The 23,721-nt window shown below is 47.1% G+C and overlaps 1 protein-coding gene and 1 long non-coding RNA gene across 8 annotated transcripts; one reads left to right on the top strand and one right to left on the bottom strand.

The window, feature by feature from the left end:
• The first annotated feature begins 3,704 nt into the window (after positions 1–3,704).
• TOR4A (torsin family 4 member A) lies at positions 3,705–22,946 on the top strand. Of its 7 annotated transcripts, none has more exons than XM_083486087.1 (2): positions 3,705–3,836; positions 20,615–22,946. In XM_083486087.1, the coding sequence occupies exons 1-2, from the start codon at positions 3,794–3,796 to the stop codon at positions 21,892–21,894; spliced, it is 1,323 nt and encodes a 440-aa protein (XP_083342213.1). In that variant the 5' UTR covers positions 3,705–3,793; the 3' UTR covers positions 21,895–22,946. The 7 variants fall into 7 exon arrangements, with proteins under 7 accessions (XP_083342213.1, XP_083342217.1, XP_083342214.1 ...); XM_083486091.1 differs by lacking the exon at positions 3,705–3,836 and adding an exon at positions 5,183–5,527 and having other exon boundaries at positions 20,620–22,946; XM_083486088.1 differs by lacking the exon at positions 3,705–3,836 and adding an exon at positions 5,184–5,527.
• Positions 14,647–15,133, bottom strand: LOC310697975. Its single transcript, XR_014521277.1, has 2 exons — positions 14,825–15,133; positions 14,647–14,752 (listed from the first exon to the last, which is right to left on the bottom strand). It is a non-coding gene; the product is annotated as an uncharacterized lncRNA (long non-coding RNA).
• Positions 22,947–23,721: the final 775 nt, after the last annotated feature.

The following is a 23,721-nucleotide window of genomic DNA, read 5'->3' as shown; positions in this document are numbered from 1 at the left end:
GGCAAAGCCAGGTCCTCACCAAACACCAGAGGATTTGCACAGGGGAGAAGCTGTACCATTGCCAGGAGTGTGGAAAGACCTTCAGCCTGTGCTTGGACCTGTACAGGCACCACTGGGGCCACTCTGGAGAGAAACTGCTCAAGCGCTAGGAGTATGGGAAAGGCTTCACACAGAACTCTAGGTAGCACTGACCCCAGAAACAATAGTGTTCGGAGAACAGACTGGAGTGAAACAACAGGGGATATGGCCTAGGAGATGGGTAGCCACCATGTCTCGTCCATTACTTCATGATGCAAAACACAGAAACCAACAGCAGGTGTGGAATTCAGCGTCCTGAGATTTTCATGCTCAAGTGTTCACTTACAACCCTCCCCAGCCATGGGTGGCCGTGTGGCTTCAATCGCCAGCGCCTCCTCCTCTGCCTCCTGGTGCTGCCACCAGCGAAAGCCTGCTTCCACCCTCTTTCCCCTCCACAGCAGGAGGAGGTGGAGAAGGAGCTGGCCACTGGAGGCATGCTGCACTCAGCTCCATGCTTCGCTCCACACTCAGCCTCCTCAACATTGAGGCGGGGGGGGGGGGACTGGCTCCCTGCAAGAGATACTGAGGGGGTCCGCAGGCCCCCAGGAGTTGACGTACCTGCATACTGGGCTATGGAACTTCTGGCCCATGGGTGAAATTACGCCTTCAAGACATCTTTCAAGCCCTTGGGACCTCCATAAGCCATGCCCCCTCCCCAGGCCACATTCCTTACTGCTCTGATGGTGCCTCCTGAGTGGAAGGAGGCAGAAAGAGGTATGTGTTAGAAACCTACTATACAAGTCACACTGATTGTTTTTGCTACAGCCCTGTTCACCACTGCCTTGCAGACCCCAAGAAGCTCAATTCAGGGGAGTGTGGCCCCCAGCCTGAATAAAGGTCCCCCCAACTCTGTTATAAAACAAGAATCTGCAGCAGGTTAATATGAAACTGTGGTAAGCCCTCCCATCAAATCTCCAGGAAATAAACAACTATTGGCTATAAAAGAAGACATTGGAAGGCAGCCCTGTATCAGGAAATTTTTAATGTCTGATGTGCTACAATTTTTTATATATGCTGTAAGTTGCCCGCTGCCACTGCAGACCAAACAATTCTGGCTTGAAAGCAGCTAGTTAAAATTTTAAGCAGTACTGGTGGAAAGGCAAAAATTCAGTTGCTTCCTTCTGTTTGTATTCATTTTGGAGGGTCTGTCTTTGTTCAGTTCCTCAGCTCCACATCCTCTCACTTCACCCCTTTCTGCACCCTGACTATCTGCCTTGGTAGCAGAAATGAGTCCAGACGTCGCAGCTGGAGCACATGGCCCAAGTGGAGCACCCAAGGACCCTGTTGCTGCTACCCATCCACCTCACCTCCGAAGGTGGAGGGATTCAGACTGGGGACTCCAATGATTATCTCAATGATCAGAGAGATGTGAATGGGACTTAGAGGTTCTTCATATGCTGCCTCATTCCTAGGCTGTCTAGGGCAGGCGGGGGGCACCTTTCAGCCTTGAGGGCTATATTCCATTCTGGGCAACCTTGGACAGTAGCCCAGTGGTTGAAAGAGCCAGAGGTGAAAGTGGGCAGAGCAATGAATGCAAATTTTACGCTTTGTAAAACACTATAGTCAGGTACACACTATAGTCAGGTAAAAGCACCCAAGATGTCTGCAAGCGCCAGTGGGAGGCAGTGTGGGGAAAACCCTGCGGGAGAACCTTGGAGGGCTGCATTTAACGTTCAGGCCCAAGGTCCTCCACCCCCTATTTAGGGGCTTTAACAATATTATCTTTAGTTAGCCAAAATGCAACTTCCAGCTTTTATTTAGAAATGTGGACCACATTGCAAAGAAGCATTACTGTTTGATCTGCTAGCCAGTACAGTAGTAGGAACCCTGTCAAAGGAAAAAAGTATCCAGCCTCTGCTTGGTTCTTTGACATTCTCTATGCTAATCAGCCACCAACAAACTTGAAAGCCACATTATTACCTAATTCAGTTGCTGGAACAAGGAAAATCTATAATTCCCCTGTGTTGTCCCATGCCATTCCCCTCCCCTCCCCTTTACACCACTGAACTCAATGTCAGATCCAGTTGGACAGCTCAAGCATCTTTTTGCTCTTGGGTGCAATTCTATCTTGTTCAGCATCTGACGGTTGGCCCCACCCAGCAGGCAATAGGGAAAACATGCAAAGCTTATGTTAGCACGTAGCTTGGGGAAAGCACCTCTTTCCTTGTACTTTGTGCCAGAGATTTCTCCCCCGGGTTTGTTTAGCTGAAGATGCTGCAATATGCAATATGGCATGCTCCAGACTGGAGAGCAGGTGTGGGGGACATACCCTCCAGGTATTGTTTTGGAGATTACTGTATGTTGCCTTTCTTCCGCAGCCGGAGTCTAAGGCAGTTTTGAAATGGATGGATATGTAGATAGATAGATAGATAGATGATAGATAGATAGATAGATATAGCAAGTGCCTCAGTGTGTGAAATGCCTCAGTGTATGAAACTCCCATACCACCCCCTCTTTAAATAGGGCCTGCATATACCTTACCTTTCACTGGGTTTTTAGCAATATTTAATTTTTAAAACAGCAATTCAAATTTAATTTTTTTAATGTGACAAAGTTACAGCATGGAATGCTCTCCTTCAAGGTGACAGCCAGCCAGGTGAGCTATGCCCTTTTCCAGGGTACACCATTACATCTCCTTCCCCTGTTTTTATTCTCTGCCTTCTATCAGTCAATCCACATTCTGGGCCAATGACCTGGGTTAGTCCTCACTGGTCAGTTTAGAAAATTTCTCCCCTTAGCATCCCATCCGCTAATGTTATTTGTACTTCTGCAAACTTGGAAGTTCCCCAAAGCCTGCCAGTTCCTCCCTCGTGCATGGCTGATACTAGGCCCTGTCCACATTTTCCACTGAACACCCGTACAAGCTTAGCCTACACACATCCAAGTCATTCCACACCAGTACACAGACTGCATTCTCATGGAATGTTACAGGTGAGTAACATGTAAGTACAAGCTTACAGTTCAACTATTTGTCCACACAGCTACACAAATTGTACACTCATTGAAAGTAATGTGTGAACACACTCACACTTCTGATCACATAAGGACCCATGCTTACAGAGCTTGCTATTAGCATCAAAGTGTAGCATCTTCCTAATATGCACTTTAAAAAATCAAATAAATAAATAAATAGAAATACTTAACTAACTGACCAATTGTGTCACAGATAGCTCAACACTAACATAAATCCTGTCTAAGCCCATGGCTATCACCATGTTGCAGCTGGTGGTTAGGCTGAGCTGTAAGGGGGTGGGCTGAGGTATAAAGAGATGGTGTGTTTTTTTAATCAGGTGTAAAGGAATTAGAAGTCGGTCGGGTGTGGGGGAAATGTGATTGGCAAAGGACCCGGCAGGCAGGGTTGGCAATTGGAGTGAGCCCTAGCAGGATGCATACACACATATTGTGCATCTTTGGCCGTTTTGTATTGATTTGCACATATTTTATTTGGCATTGTTTTACAACTGTATTCCCCCCACAACACACACACATGCATGCACACGCGAACGCGTCCGCACACATACACACACACTGGTCTGTATGACAATTATGCAAATTACAGAATACACCTGCCCATTGTTGCGTCTTTCAAAGGGATTTGCATACTCCTAACTCTAGGGCTCATTTCCCTGCGTAAAGTCAGAAGAGAAAAACGAAACCGTTCATTGAACATTGGGAAGTTTGGTCGAGGAAGCCAGAGCCTGAAAGGGGCAATGACATGGGACTGTTTTCAGCTGATGCAGCAAGAGACCCTTCCAGTGGTGAGTGACTGGCCTTAGGAACTGTAAATGAGGGGAGAAGAGCTATTCAAGGCATACCTACAGCAGCCTTTAAAAGAAACAAAAACAAACAAACTGGCAACCCTGTAATTATTTGCCTGGTTTGATTTTGTTGTTGTGCTGGGTGGCTGCTTCAGCAGACAAAAAGCTGGGATGGGGAAGGTCTGTGGCTTATTTTTTTATTTTATTATATTCATATCCTCTGCCTATCTGCCAAGCCTTTTGCCAACCCCAAGGTTACAAAGTGAGCTTCATGACCAAGTGGGGACTTGAACCCTGGCCTCCCAGGTCCTTGGCCAACAGGCATTCTAACAACTACACCACCAGTTGCCATGAAGCTCACTTGGGTGACCTTGGGCCAGTTGCTGTCTCTCAGCCTATCCTACCTCACAGGGTTGCTGTGAGGATAAAATTGGACAAAGAGAGAGAACACTGTACAACCACCTTGAGCCTTTTGGAGGAAAGGTGGGAGGCCGTAGCAGGTACTGTAACTCTCCAACCGCTTGACTTTACCCCCGAAAGCATCCTCTTCCATTGTCTCTCAAGGCAGACCAGTGCCAGCAACAACCTATGTTCCAGGGCTTGGATGTTTGGTGTGATGGTTAGACCAGGGGCAGGCCACATTCATACCACACATTTAAAGCACTCTGATAACAGGTTATGGCTTTGCCCAAAGAATCCTGGGAACTGTCATTTGCTCTGGGTGCTGAGAGTTGTTAGGAGATCTCATTCCCCTCCCAGAGATACAATTCCCAGAGTTCCCTGAGAAAAGGGATCAACTCTTATACCACTCTTGAGAGCTGTAGGTTCAAGAGAGGTCTCCTAACAACTCTTGTAAACTGTAAAAGTTTACAGTTCCTGTAAACTAAAACCATTGACTGTCCACAGTGGTATCATGGTGCTTTTTATGCTGTGAATGTGGCCTTAGACAGGGATAGTCCAAATCCCTTCAAATAGAGGATTGTCCTCTGTAAAAGTTGGTCATGTGGCTCATGCAATGAAGGCCTCAGACGTCGCAGCTGGAGCACGTGCCCCAAGTGGAGCACAGCAGCCTGTCTGAAGTCATCCACCTTAATTGGGGGCCAAGTGAGAAGCTTCAGACTATCCTGTGGTGCAGGCCGGCTGGCCTACCTCCCCTTAACCTCTCTTTGACTCAAGAGACCCGTAGCGGAATGGGTGGCGACAGTGGCCTGATCTGCCTCACATAACCAGAGTCAGGTTTCCTGTCGCAACCCAGACGCAGCCAATGAATGGGCTTTTTGCCTCTCTCCGTGTGTGTATGTGGTGTTTATGTTTCTGTGTGTGTGTGTGTCTGAACTCTTGCAACACAGACAGGCCAGCAGCCAAACACAGCTGCACAGGGCTTTAGCGATAAGGCCTCATGAGGGTGTGAGGAGGAAGCTCAGGAGGGAGGAGGGCCCTGCTCCCATCTCTTGCTCTTTTCTCTTTCTCTCTGACACACACACACACACACACAGAGAGAGAGAGAGAGAGAGAGAGAGAGGCAAGGCCACATCAGCTTTGCACAAGTGGCTGCACTCTCAACCCTGCTGACGCGACTTCCAAAAAAAATGCCACATGGCTAACGCCGGCTCCTTGGGACTGGCCCGGCTCCTTCAGAGGAGGGAAGCAAGTTCCCTGCTGGTGCAGCTCCGAAGAAGGCCCAATGCTTGGTAATGCTCTCTGTCTGTCTGTGGTGGGGCTGGGTTGGAGGGGTGGAGCGGAGAGAGTCCAGTATTTATTATTTTTTTGATGGGGTCAGTACAGGGTTGTAAAGTTGCTGGCTGCTCCAGAAGGAAGAAAACAACCTTCTGTGTCACTGTCTTTTAAGAGTATCTTAATTTGCAACAGCAGCAACAACTTGTCTTTGCAGTATTGGGAGTGGGGCAGGGATTATAATCGCCTGGTAGTGGTCTTCAGATCAAGTTGCAGAGGAGCAAAAGTCTACTGTATGAAGTTTGCAACCATGCAGAGAAATCAATGCCCCAAGCTGTGAGTAACTGGCTGGCATGCAGTTGGTTTAAGAGAATTAAGTTTTTACTGGTACAGAGCTGAAAAGGATGGCAGTGAAATGGCCTTTGCTGAATTTCTGTAACTGAAAAATGCTTTCAACTGTTAGGGGTTGTATGAGGCTGCTTTGGGTTGGCATCATCTTTTTCTTCTGTAATGGCCAGGGAAAGAGTGAGGGATGTGGGACTGGGTTTGCCAGCTGACCAGAAAAAACCCGGACCTGGCCTGCGTTTCACAAGTCACTTGATCTGTCTGCTGGCAAAGCCTTTCAAAACAGCATTGCCATCTGCTAATGTATGCCAGTTGAGGTGCAGCTAAAGGCAGATGAGCAGGGTTAGCTTAAAAGCTGGTGACTCTAAGGCTGTCATTAGTTTTGTTTTCTAGTTGGGCTCCTGCACTTTAGCCATATGAAAAGCAGGAAAGCTATAAGTGAAACTATTTCCTGGTGTGGAAAGTGCATGTGCACAGACTTCCCCTTGCATGTACTGTGCCTGGGAGTGATATTGTGGCTTATCAGGACATCTTTCTTTGGAAGTAGTTTGCAACTTCAATGGCAAGTCATGAATCTCTGGAAATGAGTTCTCTAACTAGGAATGAGACGCACGTCGTGCAGCGCTCAAACATAAAAAGATGCACTTCCTGCTTTGGAACTTCAAGGGAAATGCACATGTCAAAACAGATTATTGAAAATTCTCTGGCAGTGCACACAGCATGACCACGTTGGCGATCAACTGGTCACCCATCTGATGAACCATTTCTCCACTTAGAGGGTTTCCGGCTAGTGTTGCCACCTTTCTGCCTATTCCTATGCTTTTAACAGCTGCTTGCAATGGGATAAATTGAGCAGCTGACGTTTTCTCCATTGCTTCAGCTCTATGCTAGGAAAAGCTTCAGTTGCTCAATTTGTGCCTACAAAGCAGGAGTAGTGCCTCCAGGCCTCTCTATGTGGCCCTCGAAACTCTTCCAAGACCACACCCCCTCTCCCTACTTAACGCTTTGCATTGACCCTGCTTCACACCTTTAGTGTTTTTGCCTGGGTGGCCAGTACCCTTAAACTCTGATAATGCCTCTTGCTTGTCCAGGATGGAAGATAGAGGTGTGTGTGTGTGTGTGTGTGTGTGTGTGTGTGAATAAGCTGACAGTACGAAGGTAAAATCCATTGCTCCAACCCACCTTTGCTCCTGGCCCTGCCTACCAACTGGTATGTGGCCCTCAGAAGGTTGTTTAGAGGGAATGTGGCCCTTCAGCTGAAAAGGTTCCCCTGCGGTTGCTGCAATTAAAAGCCCATCAGTAAAACAAGTTGGTAGCCTTACTTCCAGAATTTGTGTGTGTCAGATGAGGTGACTCAGCACATCCGACATCCACAAACCATATGAAGACTGCTGGTCGCTGTTTGCCCAGATATCAGTGGAGAAAATGGTGGTGAGATAATGTTCTGCAAAGCATTCCCTGACTAGTGTGGTTGCAATTTGATTGCAAAGACCAGATGTTTCCACATCCTGAAAAATGCTTGTGATCCTTACATGTGGAAATTTTGAAGCATTCTGCCCTACTAGTCCCGGGAAACATTAACCAGGAGCCTGCAAATACTTTTGCTCCCTTCCTGTTGCCAGCCCTGCTGGAGATTTACAGCAGCAAACGGGGTGGGGGGTGGGGGGGTGAGCACCTTCCATCAGTACGGGCGTGAAGTGTTTCTGCTCAAGAATGAGGCCCAACAAGTTTTGCTTGCTCTTCCTGGGCCCTTGGAATGCCAGTGTTCATAAGCAGCTACTTGAGAGCTGCTAAACCCTTTTCCTGAGCTATTTGTTCCATCCCCTCCAATCCCCATGCTGAGGGCTTAGGGTGGCACTGTGGTCTAAACCACAGAGCTTAGGGCTTGCTGATCAGAAGGTCGGTGGTTTGAATCCCCGCGACGGAGTGAGCTCCCGTTGCTCAGTCCCAGCTGCTGCTCACCTAGCAGTTCGAAAGCACATCAGAGTGCAAGTAGATAAATAGGTACCACTCTGGCAGTAAGGTAAACGGCGTTTCCGTGTGCTGCTCTGGTTCGTCAGAAGCAGCTTAGTCATGCTGGCCACATGACCCAGAAGCTGTACTCTGGCTCCCTCGGCCAGTAAAGTGAGATGAGCGCCGCAACCCCAGAGTCGGCCACAACTGGACCTAATGGTCAGAGGTCCTTTTATCCTTTACTTTTAAACCCATTTCCTGAGCTATTTGTTTCTTCCCTTCCAATCCCCATGCTGAGGGTTTAGGGTGATGGTGGATACCAATAAAGTTAAAACCATAAAGCTTCAGTTACAGGGATTAAGCCCCCTCCTCATCTCACGCCATTCAGACCATTGGTCTATCTAGCGCAGTACTGTCCATGCTGACTGGCAGCAGCTCACCATGTTTTCAGACACAGGGTCCTTCGCCGCTCTGCCTGGGACCTTCTGTGTGCAAAGCAGGTGCTCTACCACTGAGCTATGGTCTTTCCCTTTAAACTTAGGAAGCTGCCTTTTATGAGGGAGTCAAACTATTGGTCCATCTAGCTCAGTGCTGCATGCCCTGACTTTCAAGGGTTCTGGCACATGGAGTATACCTCTGAGCTAAGTCCCTTGAAGGGCATAAAGAGGAGACCTGTTGGATCAGACCAATAGCCCATCTAGTCCAGAATTCTGTTCTCACAGTGGCCAACTAGATGCCCCATGGGAAGCCTGCAAGCAGGTCCCGAGCGCAAGAGCCCTCTCTCCTCTTGCAGTTTTCAGCCACTGGCATTCAGAAACACACTGCCTTCGACAATGGAGGCAGAACATAGCCACCATGGCTAGCAGCCATAGATAGCCTTCTCCTCCATGAATCCTCTTTTAAAGTAATCTAAGCTGAAGGTCTTCACCAGGGGCAGAGGCAGGGTGTGTGTGGTGGGGGCGGGCTGCCCAAGTGTCACCATTGAGGGGGGTGACAAAATGCTGGGTGGCACTCACCGTGGGGCCCCAAACGGTCCACCCGCTGCCTCCCCCCCCCCCGCAGCTGTAGGGTGGCTGAGTGGGAGGAGGCAGGCAGACTTTTTGGAGGCTCCATGGAGCGTCCTGCCCCAGCTTGTCCTGCCCTGCCGGTGGCTGCCCCCCCCCCACTGCCCCAGGTGCCCAATCGGCGTGCTCTGCCACTGGTCATCACTGCCTCCTGTGGCAGTTCCATAGTTTAACTATACTGTGTAAAGAAGTTCTTCCTTTCGCATGTCTTAAATCCTCCAGCGTTCAACCTCATCAGGTGCCCATGACTTCTAGGGTTATGAGAAAGGGAGGAGCAATTCTATCTATCCACTTTCTCTATGCCATGCATAATTTTAAACATTTCTATAATAATGTCGCCTCTGAGTGTCCTCTCCCCCCCCCTCACTGGGATTGTCTGTCCCAGAGAGCTTGGGTAAGTTTCAGAGCGATGCTTTCAAAACCCTTGAATAGCTGAGCTCTACTTATCAAAAGGAGGTGAGCTTGGGATGCTGAGAAAAAAATTGCTGTGCATCTGTTGCTAAACCATATGACATGGTGGGCCAGCCTGATGCTTCTGGGAAGCTGACCTCTTGGGAAGCCTGAAAAGGTCTAGATCTAGCCAGTAATCCGCCATATGCTACCTTGAACATAAAAGATCCACTGTTAGCCCTTATTGCTACCAGTGAATTGCATAGTGGCTGCTGTTCAAGGCGACACAGGTAAAACAGGGGCTTATCCACGCTTACCTTTTTGCCTGCTCTTTCCAGGCACAGATCTGTGCTTTAAAGCTCTGTATCTGAGTGCACTCTCTCTCTCTCTCTCTCGCCGCAACAGTTCTATTAGTCTTGGCAATCCGTTCCCAGGGATTGAGTGGTGGTCTTATATCCCTTCCTCCTTCCTCTCTTATTTTTTAACAGGCAGAAAATACTCCCTTCTTCCCTCCTCTCTCAATTCAGGGAGGGAGTTCTTTATTTATTTGACGTTTGGGTTTAAGTCTTTTAGCGCACCTCTCCCGGTCTTAGCTTAGTCGGTCTTTGCTTTGATCTATATACAAAACGGAAGGTGGACTTCCTGTTTGCACCTTGCCGCTTCGGTCCCAAATTAATCCTTATTTTCTTTTAACTTCGAATCTTAAGGCTTGACCTACTCACGGGTTGTTGTTTAATAGCCGAATTGTCCCAGAAAAAAAGGTCAGCGCTCTCCGGCAACAGCTGTGCGGCTTCACTCCACGGAAGTAGCGATCGACTCTCAGCACCACGTCAACCCCCCGTTTTGCTCCGAAGCCCCTCACAGGGCTCCCTTGCGAGTTGGGGGCTCGCTGAAGGTGCCCGCCGAGTCCCACGGTCACAGGCTTCTCCCGCCTGTGGTTTTCGATAGGGTCCCCGCTTCGCCGTAGCGGGAAGACCCGATTTCCGAGGAGCTATTCCCTCGAGACTAGAGGGAATCAGCCATTGCCGATGCCGCTGCCTCTGGAAGCCTGAAGCGCAACAAATGACGATTCTGATTTTCCACAGAGTCAGTGGGTTTTCATGGGGAAAGCTCCAGAGCAGAGATAGAGCCCTCAGAAATGGAGCTTTAAAGTGTGGACTGTTCCTAGAAAGGGTAATCCCTAAAAACATAGAGGAAAAATAATTTTAAAACTATTAAACATTAATAAAATTAAAAGTGTCTATCATCTACCTACCTACCTGATCTATTAAAAACATACAAGCAACCACAACAAAAACAGCACAGCACCAGTCCTTTCATTAAAAGCACTCTGTTCCCAAAAGCCTGTTGGAAAAAGAAGGTCTTCTTCACCTGTGGGCCGAAGGACAATAAGGAGGGAGCCAGTCTAACTTCTCTTAGGTCAGGAGGGAATGCCAATGTCTGGGAACAAGAACAAGAGTTCCTCCAGTTAAGTATAGGTTGCAAGGAGGAATAACTCCCTTTTGCTTTCTCTGGAACATGCCACCAGTCATGGGATGACCTAGGCTCAGTGGAGGCGGTTCCATTAGAGTGCATGAGATGTTCCCCCTACCTGCCTGCCATCTTATTGGCATCCAGTGCAGGGTGTGGTGGCAATGGCTGTCAGCTTCCTTCCCCTGAGTGTCAGTGTTTTCACTGAATGGGGAGAAGTCCCATTCAGTTCATAGCTACTGGCGACCTTAACCTAATTCACACTCTCATGGAACAATATGCAAAATGAAACCCTTCAAAATTTGAACTTCTCTGAATTTTGCAGTGCAATTTTCTGGCCAAGTAATGTGTATAAGAATGCATATACTAGGGTAAAGTATGCATATATTAGTGAAAATAACATATGAAAGGCATTGTATTATGGGAAGTTGATTTCCAAAAATGTGTTCTCTTTTCTTTTCTTTTCTTTTCTTTTCTTTTCTTTTCTTTTCTTTTCTTTTCTTTTCTTTTCTTTTCTTTTCTTTTCTTTTCAAGGGTTGCAGAACTGATGTAGAAAATGAGAGGCACACCAACACCATACATTTAAAGCACTCTTATTCCACTTTAAGACACATGGCTTCCCACAAAGTGTCCTAGGAATTGCAGTTTGTTGAAGGTCTCCTAACAACTTTCAGCACCCTTAACAGACTACAATTCTGATGACGGGGTGAATGGGGGTTGTACAGGGTCATGGGGGATTGTAGAACCTTTCCTTTTTTGGGAGTAGGGTTCCTATGCCAACATCCTACACACCCAAGCTCCCGCAGACTGATTTGCATTGACTTATTCCTTGATGCTGCAAAGTTCTGGTGTTAATTGGCTCTAGGCAGCTAATGAATGAGCCCACTATTTGCAGTACTAAATACTTTTTGCTCAGGCAGTTTTGTGCCAGAACGTCCATTGCAAGGGGCATTGCCAAGGATGTTCTGGGATACCCGAGGTCTCTGCTTTCTTCTTCTTCCTCCCACCCACCCGCCCTGCTCCATTCTTCAGAGAAGTGCTTGAAATGGCTTTCATTTGAAGGCAAATTGCTGTTACTTTGGTAAGGGACCAGGCATTTTGAAACTGGGGGCTTTTCATTTCTGTGCATTTATGTCTCTACACTGTAATTTTTATTATTTTTTTAAAAAAACAATAATACACCCTGTGGGCTGCATTATTGAAACTTTTGAAAGCTGTTTCACTTTGCTCTGAAAAAAACAAAAAGAAACCCATTTTCTAAGTGTGTGCCTGATTTGCTCTCTGTGAGCTGTAATTTACTCTGTGAAAAACAACAACCATTTGCTCTCTCTATCATCATCTTCTTCTTGTTGGATCTCAAAAGGACATAGGCCACATCCACACTATGCATTTAAAGCAGCATCGTACCACATTAAGCAGTGATGGCTTCCCACAAAGAATTATGGGAGCTGTGGGTTTTTTTTTATAAAAAAAAGTTGCTAAGAGTTGTTAGAAGACCCTAATTCCCCTCAGAGACTTACGATTCCCAGAGTTCCCTGTGAAAAGGGATTGACAGTAGAACCACTCTGTGAACTGTAGTTCCGTGAGGGGACTAGGGGGTCTTCTAACACCAGTCTTAACATACTACATTTCCCAGAATTCTTCAGGGAAGCCATAGCTGTTTAAAGTGGTATCATAGTTTATTAAATGTATGGTAAGAATGTGACCTGGACGCGGGTGGTGCTGTGGTCTAAACCACAGAGCCTAGGACTTGCTGACCAGAAGGTTGGCGGTTCAAATCCCCGTGACGGAGTGAGCTCCCGTTGCTCAGTCCCAGCTCCTGCCAACCTAGCAGTCCGAAAGCACGTCAAAGTGCAAGTGGATAAATAGGTACCGCTCTGGCAGGAAGGTAAATGGCATTTCCATGCGCTGCTCTGGCCTGCCAGAAGTGACTTAAGTCATGCTGGCCACATGACCCGGAAGCTGTACGCCGGCTCCCTCGGCCAGTAAAGCGAGATGAGCACCGCAACCCCAGAGTCGGCCACAACTGGACCTAATGGTGAGGTGTCCCTTTACCTTTTAAGAATGTGACCACGCTGTCATCCTCAGCAGAACAATGAGTTCTGAAAGGTCATTTTTATTGTACAATCTTAGGAGGAGTGGAGGCGTGATGTGACTATCATGAAGGGACCCTTTGCTTCTGAATTTGCGACCAGGCAACTGCTGTTAATGTAGTATAAGAGTGCTTTAAATGCATGGTGTGGATTCTACCTGAGAGAAATCAGAACTGACAGGTTCACCCACACCTGAGCTCATGTAAAATTCAGCCGGGTGGGGACAAAACTAGATTTAGATGGCTGTGCCTCTCATTGTCTCTGGTGCCACCTATTTCTGGGCTCCCCAACTTCTGCCAATGGGCAGCAGCCTCCACAGCCGGGGCTTTCTAGTAATCTGAGAGAGAACTGGTTTATTTCCTCTGTTTGCCACTGGCTGGAACTCCTCTTCCTGGCTGCCATGACGGACCAAACGTACAGAAAGTGTATCGTTGATTCTGTAGCATCTGACTCATGTTTTGGGTTTATGTGGTAAGAACAGAGCCCTTGCATGGATTCACTGGCTTCCTCAAAATATAACTACCAAGAACACTAGAAGCCCCTTTTGTTCCTTCCTGTGCAGTGTGTAACAGGAAGAAAATGATTAAAGGGGGTTAAACTTTAAGAACAGAGGAAGAACTCTGTAGCATTGAACCGAAAGTCCATTGAGTAAAAGTATCCGGTTTCCACAAGCCTGGCATGGTAAGAGAAATGGTCCCTTGGTTGTTATTACCCAGGTCCCCTCCCAGTATCCTCTGTATTGTATATTTATAATGATTTGTGCTCATGTTGTTATCAGCCACCCGCTTTTGATCCTATTTGAGCCTGCAAAAGTTTTGGGGCAGATATCCTGCTTCGTTTCCTGTATGTTCCATAGCGTTCTGCTGAAATTCTGTAACTTTTCATACCACAATTGTTCTGGTTTAATTTTATGAGTGTCCTCCTTCTGTTCCCCCTGTAGAACAAGCGTGCCCACCCGCCCGGCAGCAATAATGTGGTACCATTTAGGGGGCATATCACAGAACAAGAAATAAAATAGAATGATGACCCGTCCAGTATAAACCCTCTACCAATGCACTGTTGTTGTTTCACATTGCAGTGCATTGTTAAACTCTGGAACTCTCTCCCAAAGGAGTCACTGGTAGCCACTAACTTGGAAGGCTTTAAAAGAGGATAAGGCAAAATCATGGAGCATAGGACTATCAGTTGCTGTTAGTCATGATGGCTATGTTCTGTCTCCATAATCATAAGTAGTAATGCTTCTAAATACCAGGTGTTTGAAGCTGAAGGAGGTGAAATAAATATTTAATTGCCTCCCCAAGGGGCCCCTGCCTCAGAAGGCGGACCAGGGCCTTGGAAGGAGCGCAAATGAAGGCTCTGTACTGGTCGGGAAAAGACAGAGACCACACCAGGATTTGGAAAAAGCAAAAGCCGATCTTTATTGGAAGAACAGAAAAAACAACACAAAAAACTGTTGCAACAGGGTCCCTGCTCACGCAATGACACGAAGTCAGAGACCCTGAACAAAAGGACTGCCTTGATTCTTATACCTTTTGATTTACATTCAGATCAATAGCAAGGAGGTGTTGAAAGACTTTCTGGAGGTGTCAATTTGCTGAAGGGCTCAGATGATATGTGTCGATCTTCGTGTTATTTAATTTTGGATCTGCTTAAAATGGCTTTTCCTTTATCTACAAGAAAACCTCCGCAACTGCTGATAATCAGCATGCAGATGTGAGGCTGGATGTTTGAGAAGATGTTCAGGAAATGACTTAAAGGTTAATGTGAAATCCTATTCTGCATTGCTATCAATTCGGGTGTGATAGCCTGATGTTTGCATACTTTTTGGAAAATAAGACTGCTTTATTTTGAGCTCATATCTGTGTGTATTCATGGTATGGTTTGCAGACCCAGTAGGAGGCAGTGTGGTGGATTGAGTTTTGGCAGCCTTTTGGATACAATATTGAGTCAAGTATATACATTTTGAAATATTTAGATTGTTACATTCTTTAAAAACTACATTTTGGATACATTCAGAAAAGTACAGCATAGTACGGCATTTCATTAAAGATACATCCACGAATACATTTTAAAAGGATAGCTTCATGGAGAAAGAGGTACACAGGAATGGCAACAGGCACGTTATGTTAAGATGATGCATTAAAAAGGCACACATTATATTACATTCAATGATACGTGAAAAGACACAGTGAGATGGCATATTCCCAACAATGCGTTCTTTAAGGCACAGTTTATTATTGTTGTGGGACTTTGGGGTAGGATGATATCATTAGGATCATTTTTCCTTTATTCCCCTCTCTGACCCTGATTCTCTTATGACAGAGGGGAGAGTGTTGCACTTAGGACCTGCTTGCAGGATTCCCATTGTGTCATGAACTGGCTGGATGCAAAAGAGTGGTGGGAGGCATCAGTTAGGGGTACCTCCAAGGGAACCCCCAGGGGAAGAAGGCTCAGAGCCAGGGGATTGGTGGTGGGACAGTGATGTGTGGTCAGAAGGAGAAGAGGGAGCAGATTGGGAGGAGGAGGTGCTGGAAGCTGAAGAGGCAACAGGGTTTAGTGAGCAGGAAGAAGCTGGGCAGAGAGCAGTCCAGGCTCAGAGGCAGAAAAGGAGGCAGGACAAGGAGTGGGGTGGGACAAGAGGCAGCGATGAGGAAGACCTCTGAAGAATCCAGGGAGTCTCCCCTTCCTGCTGCTACCAGCTCCCCCGAACCGACCCGGTCCCCCAGAACATGCAGAGAGATTGGTTGGGCTCAGAGGCAGTCTCTGATTGCTTGGGGGGAAACCCTGGAGAGGATGGAACTTAGGCAGCTATGAGAAGGTGGGGACCTTCAGTCCTTGCAGCTGCCTCATTGGGGCAACACATACCGGGAAGAATTGGTAGGATTACTGGCCTGCACTGTTTTGGTTGCTTTGAATACAGTGGTACCTCGGGTTACATATGCTTCAGGTTACATACGCTTCAGGTTACAGACTCCGCTAAGCCAGAAATATTACCTCTGGTTAAGAACTTTGCTTCAGGGTGAGAACAGAAATCGTGCTCTGGCGGTGTAGCGGCAGTGGGAGGCCCCATTAGCGAAAGTGGTGCTTCAGGTTAAGAACAGTTTCAGGTTAAGAACGGACCTCCAGAACGAATTAAGTACTTGACCCGAGGTACCACTGTAAAGAGTTAATTTTACTGACACCATCTGACCTACACTTGACTCTGGTTCCTGATACACTGGGACACCTGGTTGGCCAACATGACAATGGAATTATTATTATTATTATATTAATGTTTTTATACAGCTCTGCTTATGTTCTTATGCTTCAAGGTGTGGGGAACTACAACTCCCACCATCCTTTGCTACTGGCCATGTTTGATGGGACTTATGAGAGTTGTAGTTCAACAACATCTGGTGGGCCAAAAGTTCCCCACTCCTGGACTGAGTTATATTCGGAGTAAGCCCTTTGTGCATTTGCTTCTGTGCGGCCCGTAATGAGTTTGTACAAAAGATCCCAGGTTCACTTCCTGAAATTTTCAGGTAACAGGAAAAGACCGCGTATCTTAAAATTCTGGAGAGCCATTGCCATTCACCGTAGACAATGCTGAGCTAGGTAGAGCGATGATCTGACTTGGCAAAGGCAGTTTTCTATGTTACCTATATATACCACCCACTTGCCTTCTTTCTTATAACCAATCAGGTGGTGGTTCTGCCTGTCACTGGCTCTTTCTCCACCTAATGTTCATCTCCCTGCCTCCTGCCCTACAGTGGAGGCTGGTCTGTTAGGGTGAATGGGTAAGTGCCCCACCAACCTCAGTCAGCACTCACTCGCCAGCCTTCTTTCAGCCAGTCCAGAGGGCTGTCCTGCCTGTCACCTTCCTCTTCCTTACTGTCAGCATTGCCCTTGCAGAACTCAGCAGAGAGGAAGAGGACGGGGCCGAAGATAAAATGGCTTGGCCCTGCCTGTCATTGGCTCTGCCTCCACCTATCATGGGCTCTGGGCTCCACCTACTGTTTCCCCCTCCCCTGCCTCCTGCCCTACCAGCCCCAATGTGTACCAGCCACCACTGTTCTTTCCTCTGGAGATTGCAAGTGACTGGAAATGGCAGGGAAGCAGAGCTCAGGTGAACGTTAAGAGAACTGTCCTGACGGTAAGAGCTGTTTGACGATAGAACAGCCTCCTTCAGGAGGTGGTGGTTTCCCCTTTGCTGTAGGTGTTTGAAACAGCCGCTTGGACGGCTCACCTGTCAGGGATCCTGCAGTCGCCTCCTGCATTTCAGACCTTGTACTGAGTAGCTGGTTGGATCGGATGATTTCTAAGGTCCCTTCCACCAACTCGGTGACTTGCTGATCTCTAGAAGTTAATTACTGAGATTGAAAATGCATGCCTTCTTTTTGCTGCATGCTTGATCTAGGCAGCGCCCATCCTGCTGTTTTGCATCCTGCTCTCACTGGGTCAAACATATTTTTCTAGTAGAAGTTTAACCCAAAGAACAATTGGCCTCTTGGCACTGAAATCAGTGCTGATGAGTGAATGAATGCAGCCTGGTGGTGGGATGGGCCTGTCTGCTGCCCTCCTGATAGCTTCTCCCTGGGTCTGGCAGAGCTTCTCCCTATTGTCTATAGAGGCTTGTTTTCATATTCCCATCCTGCTTCTCGAGTTCAAAAGTGCCAATGGAATTTATAACAGTCCACAATCCAAACTGCCCATTATATATATGCACACAGTTCTAAAACTAGGAATGAATGCTGTGTTATGCATAGTCAGGACATTCGTCCGTCTAACCAGTTTATTCTTATTATCATTAGTACTATTTCCCCCCCACCCGCTCCACAAAGTCTTCATGGACCAGCTTTGCATTCAACATGCAGGATTTATTTACTCCCCCCACCCCAATAAAATGGCAGGGTTTTGACCAGTCAGCCTATATAGTTGAAATTGCACAAGTTAAATGTGCATAAGATGCAATCCCTACTGCTTGTGTCCATAGTTGTCTTTATTTACTCTACTGGATCTAATAAAGAGAAAGAAGTGGGGGGAGATAAATAAATAGGGGACAAACCAAACCTAATAACTTGGGGGATGAGTGGTAATTTGAATAGGTGGTGGGTTTCTGAGCCAGCTGATCCTGGCCTTAGCTGGATGACGTCGCCCATCCCAGGTCAGCCAACTGAGCTGAGGCCAGGATAAGTCCCGAAACAGGGGTGTTTTACAGGTGTGATGGGGTGTGTTGTAGGTTGGTGCAGGAAGAGACATAGCCCTGTTCAAAACATGTTCAGATTGATCATGTGACCTGGTAACCCAGTGAGAGTTCCCTAGTACAAAGGTGGTGTAAGTCAATGTGTGTTTTAAAGACTTCCCCTCCTCCCCTGGAGAGTTCAGGTGTCACCAGCCCTTCTTCTTAATGGAGTTTTGAATCAGGGTTAGTTACACTGGCATTATTTACCCCAGCATAGATTAAGTTGGCTTCCTTTAGTTTGGATTGCTCTACCCATCAACAAACCAATAGTTATTGAAGTGATTCATCACTGAACTTCATGAAGTTGTTAAAATTAATGGCATTGTTATTTGCTATCTGAAGAAGTGTGCATGCACATGAAAGCTTATACCAAGAACAAACTTAGTTGGTCTCTAAGGTGCTACTGGACAATTTTCTAAATTTTAAAAATATATTTCAGCATTGTTATTTGTTAGTCATTTAAATACAGTGAGTTGGGCCATCTACTGATGCCCTTTATCTTCCTGTCTGCTACATACTAATGCTTCAGAGTCAGGCTGAATACAAAAGGTTTTGTGGTTCAGCGGATCCATGCTTTTACATTGCAATATTATTATTATCATTATTAAAAATAAACAAATCCTATTTTGCAGTAGGCTGTTAAAAGCAGACAGGAGTATGTGTTTTGAAAGGCAGTAGCCTCTAGATGGCACTGCTCTCCAAGAAAAGGGGATTGCTTTTGACTTTAAAAAAAACACAACCCAGAAAACTTACATGCTGGTTTTTCTGGTCTGGTCTTGTGAAACAGATACTTATGTCGAGATTGCGTACTTTTAAAAGGGGGTTTAGAGACACACAAAGTGTGGTGCTGATAATAACCAACTCTTCTGATGGTGACCTCTTCCAAACATTTCCCCAGATTCCTCTGGTAAACCAACAAGCAGTGCCCCTCCCCCACCTGACATTTGGAAGGAGACCAGGGGTCAGCAAACTTTTTCAGCTGGGGGGCCAGTACACTGTCCCTCAGACTGTGTCAAGGGCTGGACTATTTATTTTTTGGGGGGGGGGGAATGAACGAATTCCTATGCCCCACAAATCCCAGAGATGCATTTTAAATAAAAGGACACATTCTACTCATGTAAAAACACACTGATTCCCAGACCGTCTGCAGGCTGGATTTAGAAGGCGATTGGGCTGGATCCAGCCCCCGGGCCTTAGTTTGCCTACCCATGAAGTAGACTGTCCCTGGACCTGAAGGTTCCAATCACTGTCATGCAGGGTCAGTGCCAGACGCTTTTGGGGAAGGGGGTTTGGCACAGTGCCACCTTCACCCACCCACAGACAGGACACAGTGCTGCTTAAGAGGGCCACCACATGCCTTCTTATTTGCCCACTAATGAAAATAATTTGGGGCCCAGTGAATGGTGGTGCAGCTGGATTGGGCTGGTTAGGAGCTCTTCCAAGCCCCTGGAGCCCTTGACTAGTAAAGGTAAAGGGACCCCTGACCATTAGGTCCAGTCGTGGCTGACTCTGGGGTTGCGGTGCTCATCTTGCTTTACTGGCCATGGGAGCCGGCGTACAGCTTCCGGGTCATGTGGCCAGCATGACTAAGCCGCTTCTGGCAAACCAGAGCAGCGCATGGAAACACCGTTTACCTTCCCGCCGGAGCGGTACCTATTTATCTACTTGCACTTTGACGTGCTTTCGAACTGCTAGGTTGGCAGGAGCAGGGACCGAGCAATGGGAGCTCACCCCGTCGCTGGGATTCGAACCGCTGACCTTCTTATCGGCAAGTCCTAGGCTCAGTGGTTTAACCCACAGTGTCACCAGCATCCCTTTGGAGCCCTTGACTAGTGCGCAACTAGACTGACGGCTGGCACCAGGCCTGCCAGCATAGTTAACTTATATTTATATATGTAGAATTGTTTCTATGTGTTTGCAGGAACATAAGCTGTTTTTAAATATGGAATTGTTTTTACTGGATTTATTCATGGAGCTGTTTTCTTGTCTGATGGCTGTATTTGTTTTATAATTGTATATTCTAATGTTACAATGTGCCCTGGGACCTTATGGTCAGGGGCGCGGACTTATAAAAAATATTGGGGGGGGGGCCGGGAAAGCTCATGAATAATAAATAAGCTCATGAATATGCAGATAAAGTGGCGCCGCCTCCTTGTGAGCGAATAGGGGAGAGCGTGCTGCGCCTATTAATCAGCTCCGAAGGAAATTGGGTGGAGCTTTTGCTCGGGAGGGAGGGCAGGAGGCATGCAGCCCGACCCTGTGCATTTTGGGCTGGGGGAGGGGCGTCGGTGGCGCTTTGCTCGAGGGGCGCCCGAGATTATTGGGGGGGCAGAGCCCCCCCAAACGAATTTTTGAGGGGGCTCGGGCCCCCTCAGGCCCCATGGAGTCGGCGCCTATGCTTATGGTACAGTTTGAGTAAAAAATCTGAGATCTCTCTTCCACAAATGTGTCCCACTCATCTCCCTCTCCTCTCACAACAACTCTGTGGCATTTTGATACAGGAAGCAAACCAATGTACCATGCTGCCTTTCCTGCTGTGTTCTTATGCTTATTTTTCTTCTCCTGTAGAGAAGGCGGGAAAGCGAGACCCACAGCAAGAGCTCACAATGGAGGGCCGGAAGCAGGCCTTGAAAAGCCCCCAGAAGCTCTCTCTGCTCTCATCCCCAGTGCGGGCTGCCATTCGCCTGCGGAGGACAGCTCATGCCTTTAAGAAGAACTTCCTGCCTGGGGACTCCAAAGCAAAGCTTCTCCAGAGGCAGATCTCCGTGGGGAAGGCCAGACTGGGCAGTGCCTCCACCTCCCTCTTGAGCCAAGCGAGCTTTGAGAGTTCTCAGTACTTCACTTTTGATACCTCGGTGCAGGAGCCCTCAACCAGATCTAGCAAGCGAAGGAAGAGGTCCAAGAACCCCAGGGTACTGTACCCAGGAAACTCCAGGAAATACCTCCCTGCTGAGCACAAGAGCAAAGCCAAGAGGTGCCTCCTGTTGCTTGTAGGAATTGTCTGCTTCCAGATCCTGAACGCCATTGAGAATCTGGACGATAACCTCCTGAAATATGATCTGGATGGGCTGGAGAAGACAATGCACCGAGAGGTTTTTGGGCAGGCCTTAGCAGTCGAGAGCATTGTGGCGTTGCTCAAGGACTACCTGGCAACCCACATACACAACAAACCACTGGTCATCTCCTTCAACGGCCCAAGCGGGGTTGGGAAGAGCCACGTCGGTTGGCTGCTAGCCAAACATTTCAGGTCAGTCATGGGGCACAGCTCTGTGCTCCATTACTTCGCCATGCACCACTGCCCGGACAGCGCTTCCACATCAGGCTGCCAGCAAGATTTATCTAAGACGATCAGTGAGATGGTCACCCAAGCCGAAATTGAAGAGAAGATCCCCGTGTTTATCCTGGACGAGGTGGAGTTCATGTCTACGGCCTTGCTGGAAACACTGGGCGGGTTCTTCCAGACGAACCAAACCAACGAGTTCCTCAATGCCGTGTACATCCTGATAAGCAACCTGGGGGGCAACGAGGTCGCCAATGTTCTCCTTCAGAATGCTTCTGGCGACCTACTGCAGCCCCAGAAGAAGGTGGAGTTGCTGCAGGCTGCTCTCCGTCCTGTCCTTGACCAAGTCCACCCTCTTTGGATGTTGGCGGAGATCGTTCCCTTCGTCTTGCTGGAGAAGAGCCACATCCTGAGCTGCTTCTATGAGGAGATGATGAGCGAAGGCCTTTATCCTGATCCGAGCCACGTGGAGAGCTTAGCCAGCCAGATCAACTATTACACTCAAGGGGGCCAACAGTATGCCATCACCGGTTGTAAGCAAGTTATAGCCAAGGTGAATCTACTGTAAAGGACAAGTGGGAACTTCTGACAAAAGGGCTGCCTTCCCCCTCTTTTCATTATGGAAGGGTGAACTGCAGGGGTCAAGAACTTTCAGCCCATGGGCCAAATGTGGCCTTCTAGGCTTCATTATCCCTCATGTGTACTGGGTTGACCAATGTCTAGACTTGTTTGCAAATGTATAGGGATGAGAGCAACGTGGCTTTTGGTCACCAGAATGTACAGCTAGGAATATAGGAAGCGAAGGACTTACACTTGAGATTGCTTTTTTCCTCTTCCCTCCCCTTTCTTTTTTACCTCACGTGTCATGTCTTTTTAGATTGTGAGCCTGACGGCAAAGGACTGCCTTAGTACTGATTATTGTGAGCTGCTCTTTTTCTTTCTTTCTTTGGGGTGTGAATGCCATGAATAAATAAATATGCCTTTGGGGAGAGGGATGATTTTTCAACCACTCTGAAAACTGTAGCTCTGGAAGGGGAATAGGGGGTTGTCTAGCAACTCTCAGCAGTCTTATCAAACGACACTCTCAGGATTCTTTGGGGGAAGCCATGACTGTTTAAAGTGATATAATACTGCTTGAAGTGTATAGTGTGGATGGAGCCCTAGGCATTACTGGAGTTGAAGGAAAGGCATAACTCTCAGGGTGTTAATGTGAAGCAAGGCCAGTGAGAGGTGTGGCCAGGGGAGAGTTCTGAGGGCCAGACAGAGAGGACTTGAGGGCCACATTTGGTCCTCAGGCCCTGAGGTTCACCATCCCAGCTATAAATGCTTTTGAATGATGCTTTTTCCTTTGAAGGGGCACCAGTAAGTTTCCAATCTTGAACTGGTGGCTCCCAAGGGTTGAAATAGAAGAAAGCCTCTTTGAGTGATGGGTAAAAGAGAAAATCTTACTCAATTACAAGGAGAAACAAAGATTAGAATATAACTGCATTTAATTCTGATGGTTTTAAATAAAAGTTGCCTCCAGATGGAGGCTTAATATTGTAAACAGATCATTCAGATATTGCAAATGAGTTGTTGGCAAAAAAATTTATTTTATTTTTTTTAAAAAGACTTACTGGATTTGCAGCCTCTACATCTGGATTAAATGGGATGGCAGGATACAAGCTGACATTTTGATGCGGATGTTGTCATGTGGATGCTACATAAAGCCTGAATGGATGAGCAGCACCGATTCTGTCTGGAAGCCCCCAAGTTCTTTGCTGTTCCGTAACACTGTCAATTTAAAAAGCAGCAACGTTTTCTCGAAAACACAGTCAAAAATCAAATTAAAAAGTTGGAAAAAATGTCAATCTAATCATATTATGAGCACTGTATTGATTTTGGTTTATTAGTATTCTTTGATAAATAAGCAGCAAAATGGGCTGTAGTCAATGCTATTCAGAGCAGACACATTGAAATGCATGAATGTGACTCATTAACACTTCCGCTTGTCCCAGCACTTTCCCTGGGAAAACCCACTCTTTGCCACTGAACCAGAGTAAATGTCAATTGGAAAACTGCTTGGACCCATGCTTTCTAGGTATGGGACAAGTGGGACGAGCCCTAAGGCCATGTACACATTACTGCTTACAGTGATGACAAAACTGAGCTAGGTAGACCAGTGGTCTGACTTAGTATAAGGCAGCTTCCTGTGTAAGTTGGCTGTTCATTCAGAGCCACGAGGACTAGAATTGTACTTTATTTCTAGGGGAAGTGCCATAGCTCAGTAATAAAGCTTCTGCTTTGCATGCAGATGGTCCTAGGTTCAATCCCCATTATCTTCAAGCAGGGCAGGGAGAGAACCCTATTTGAAACCCAGGGCCCATGAAAGCAACGGTTAAGCTGAGGTGTGCTC

The sequence above is a fragment of the Podarcis liolepis genome (genome assembly GCF_965112155.1).
Source record: "Podarcis liolepis genome assembly, chromosome: Z".
Classification (NCBI taxonomy): domain Eukaryota; kingdom Metazoa; phylum Chordata; class Lepidosauria; order Squamata; family Lacertidae; genus Podarcis; species Podarcis liolepis.
This window is presented reverse-complemented; position numbering and strand designations above follow the sequence as displayed.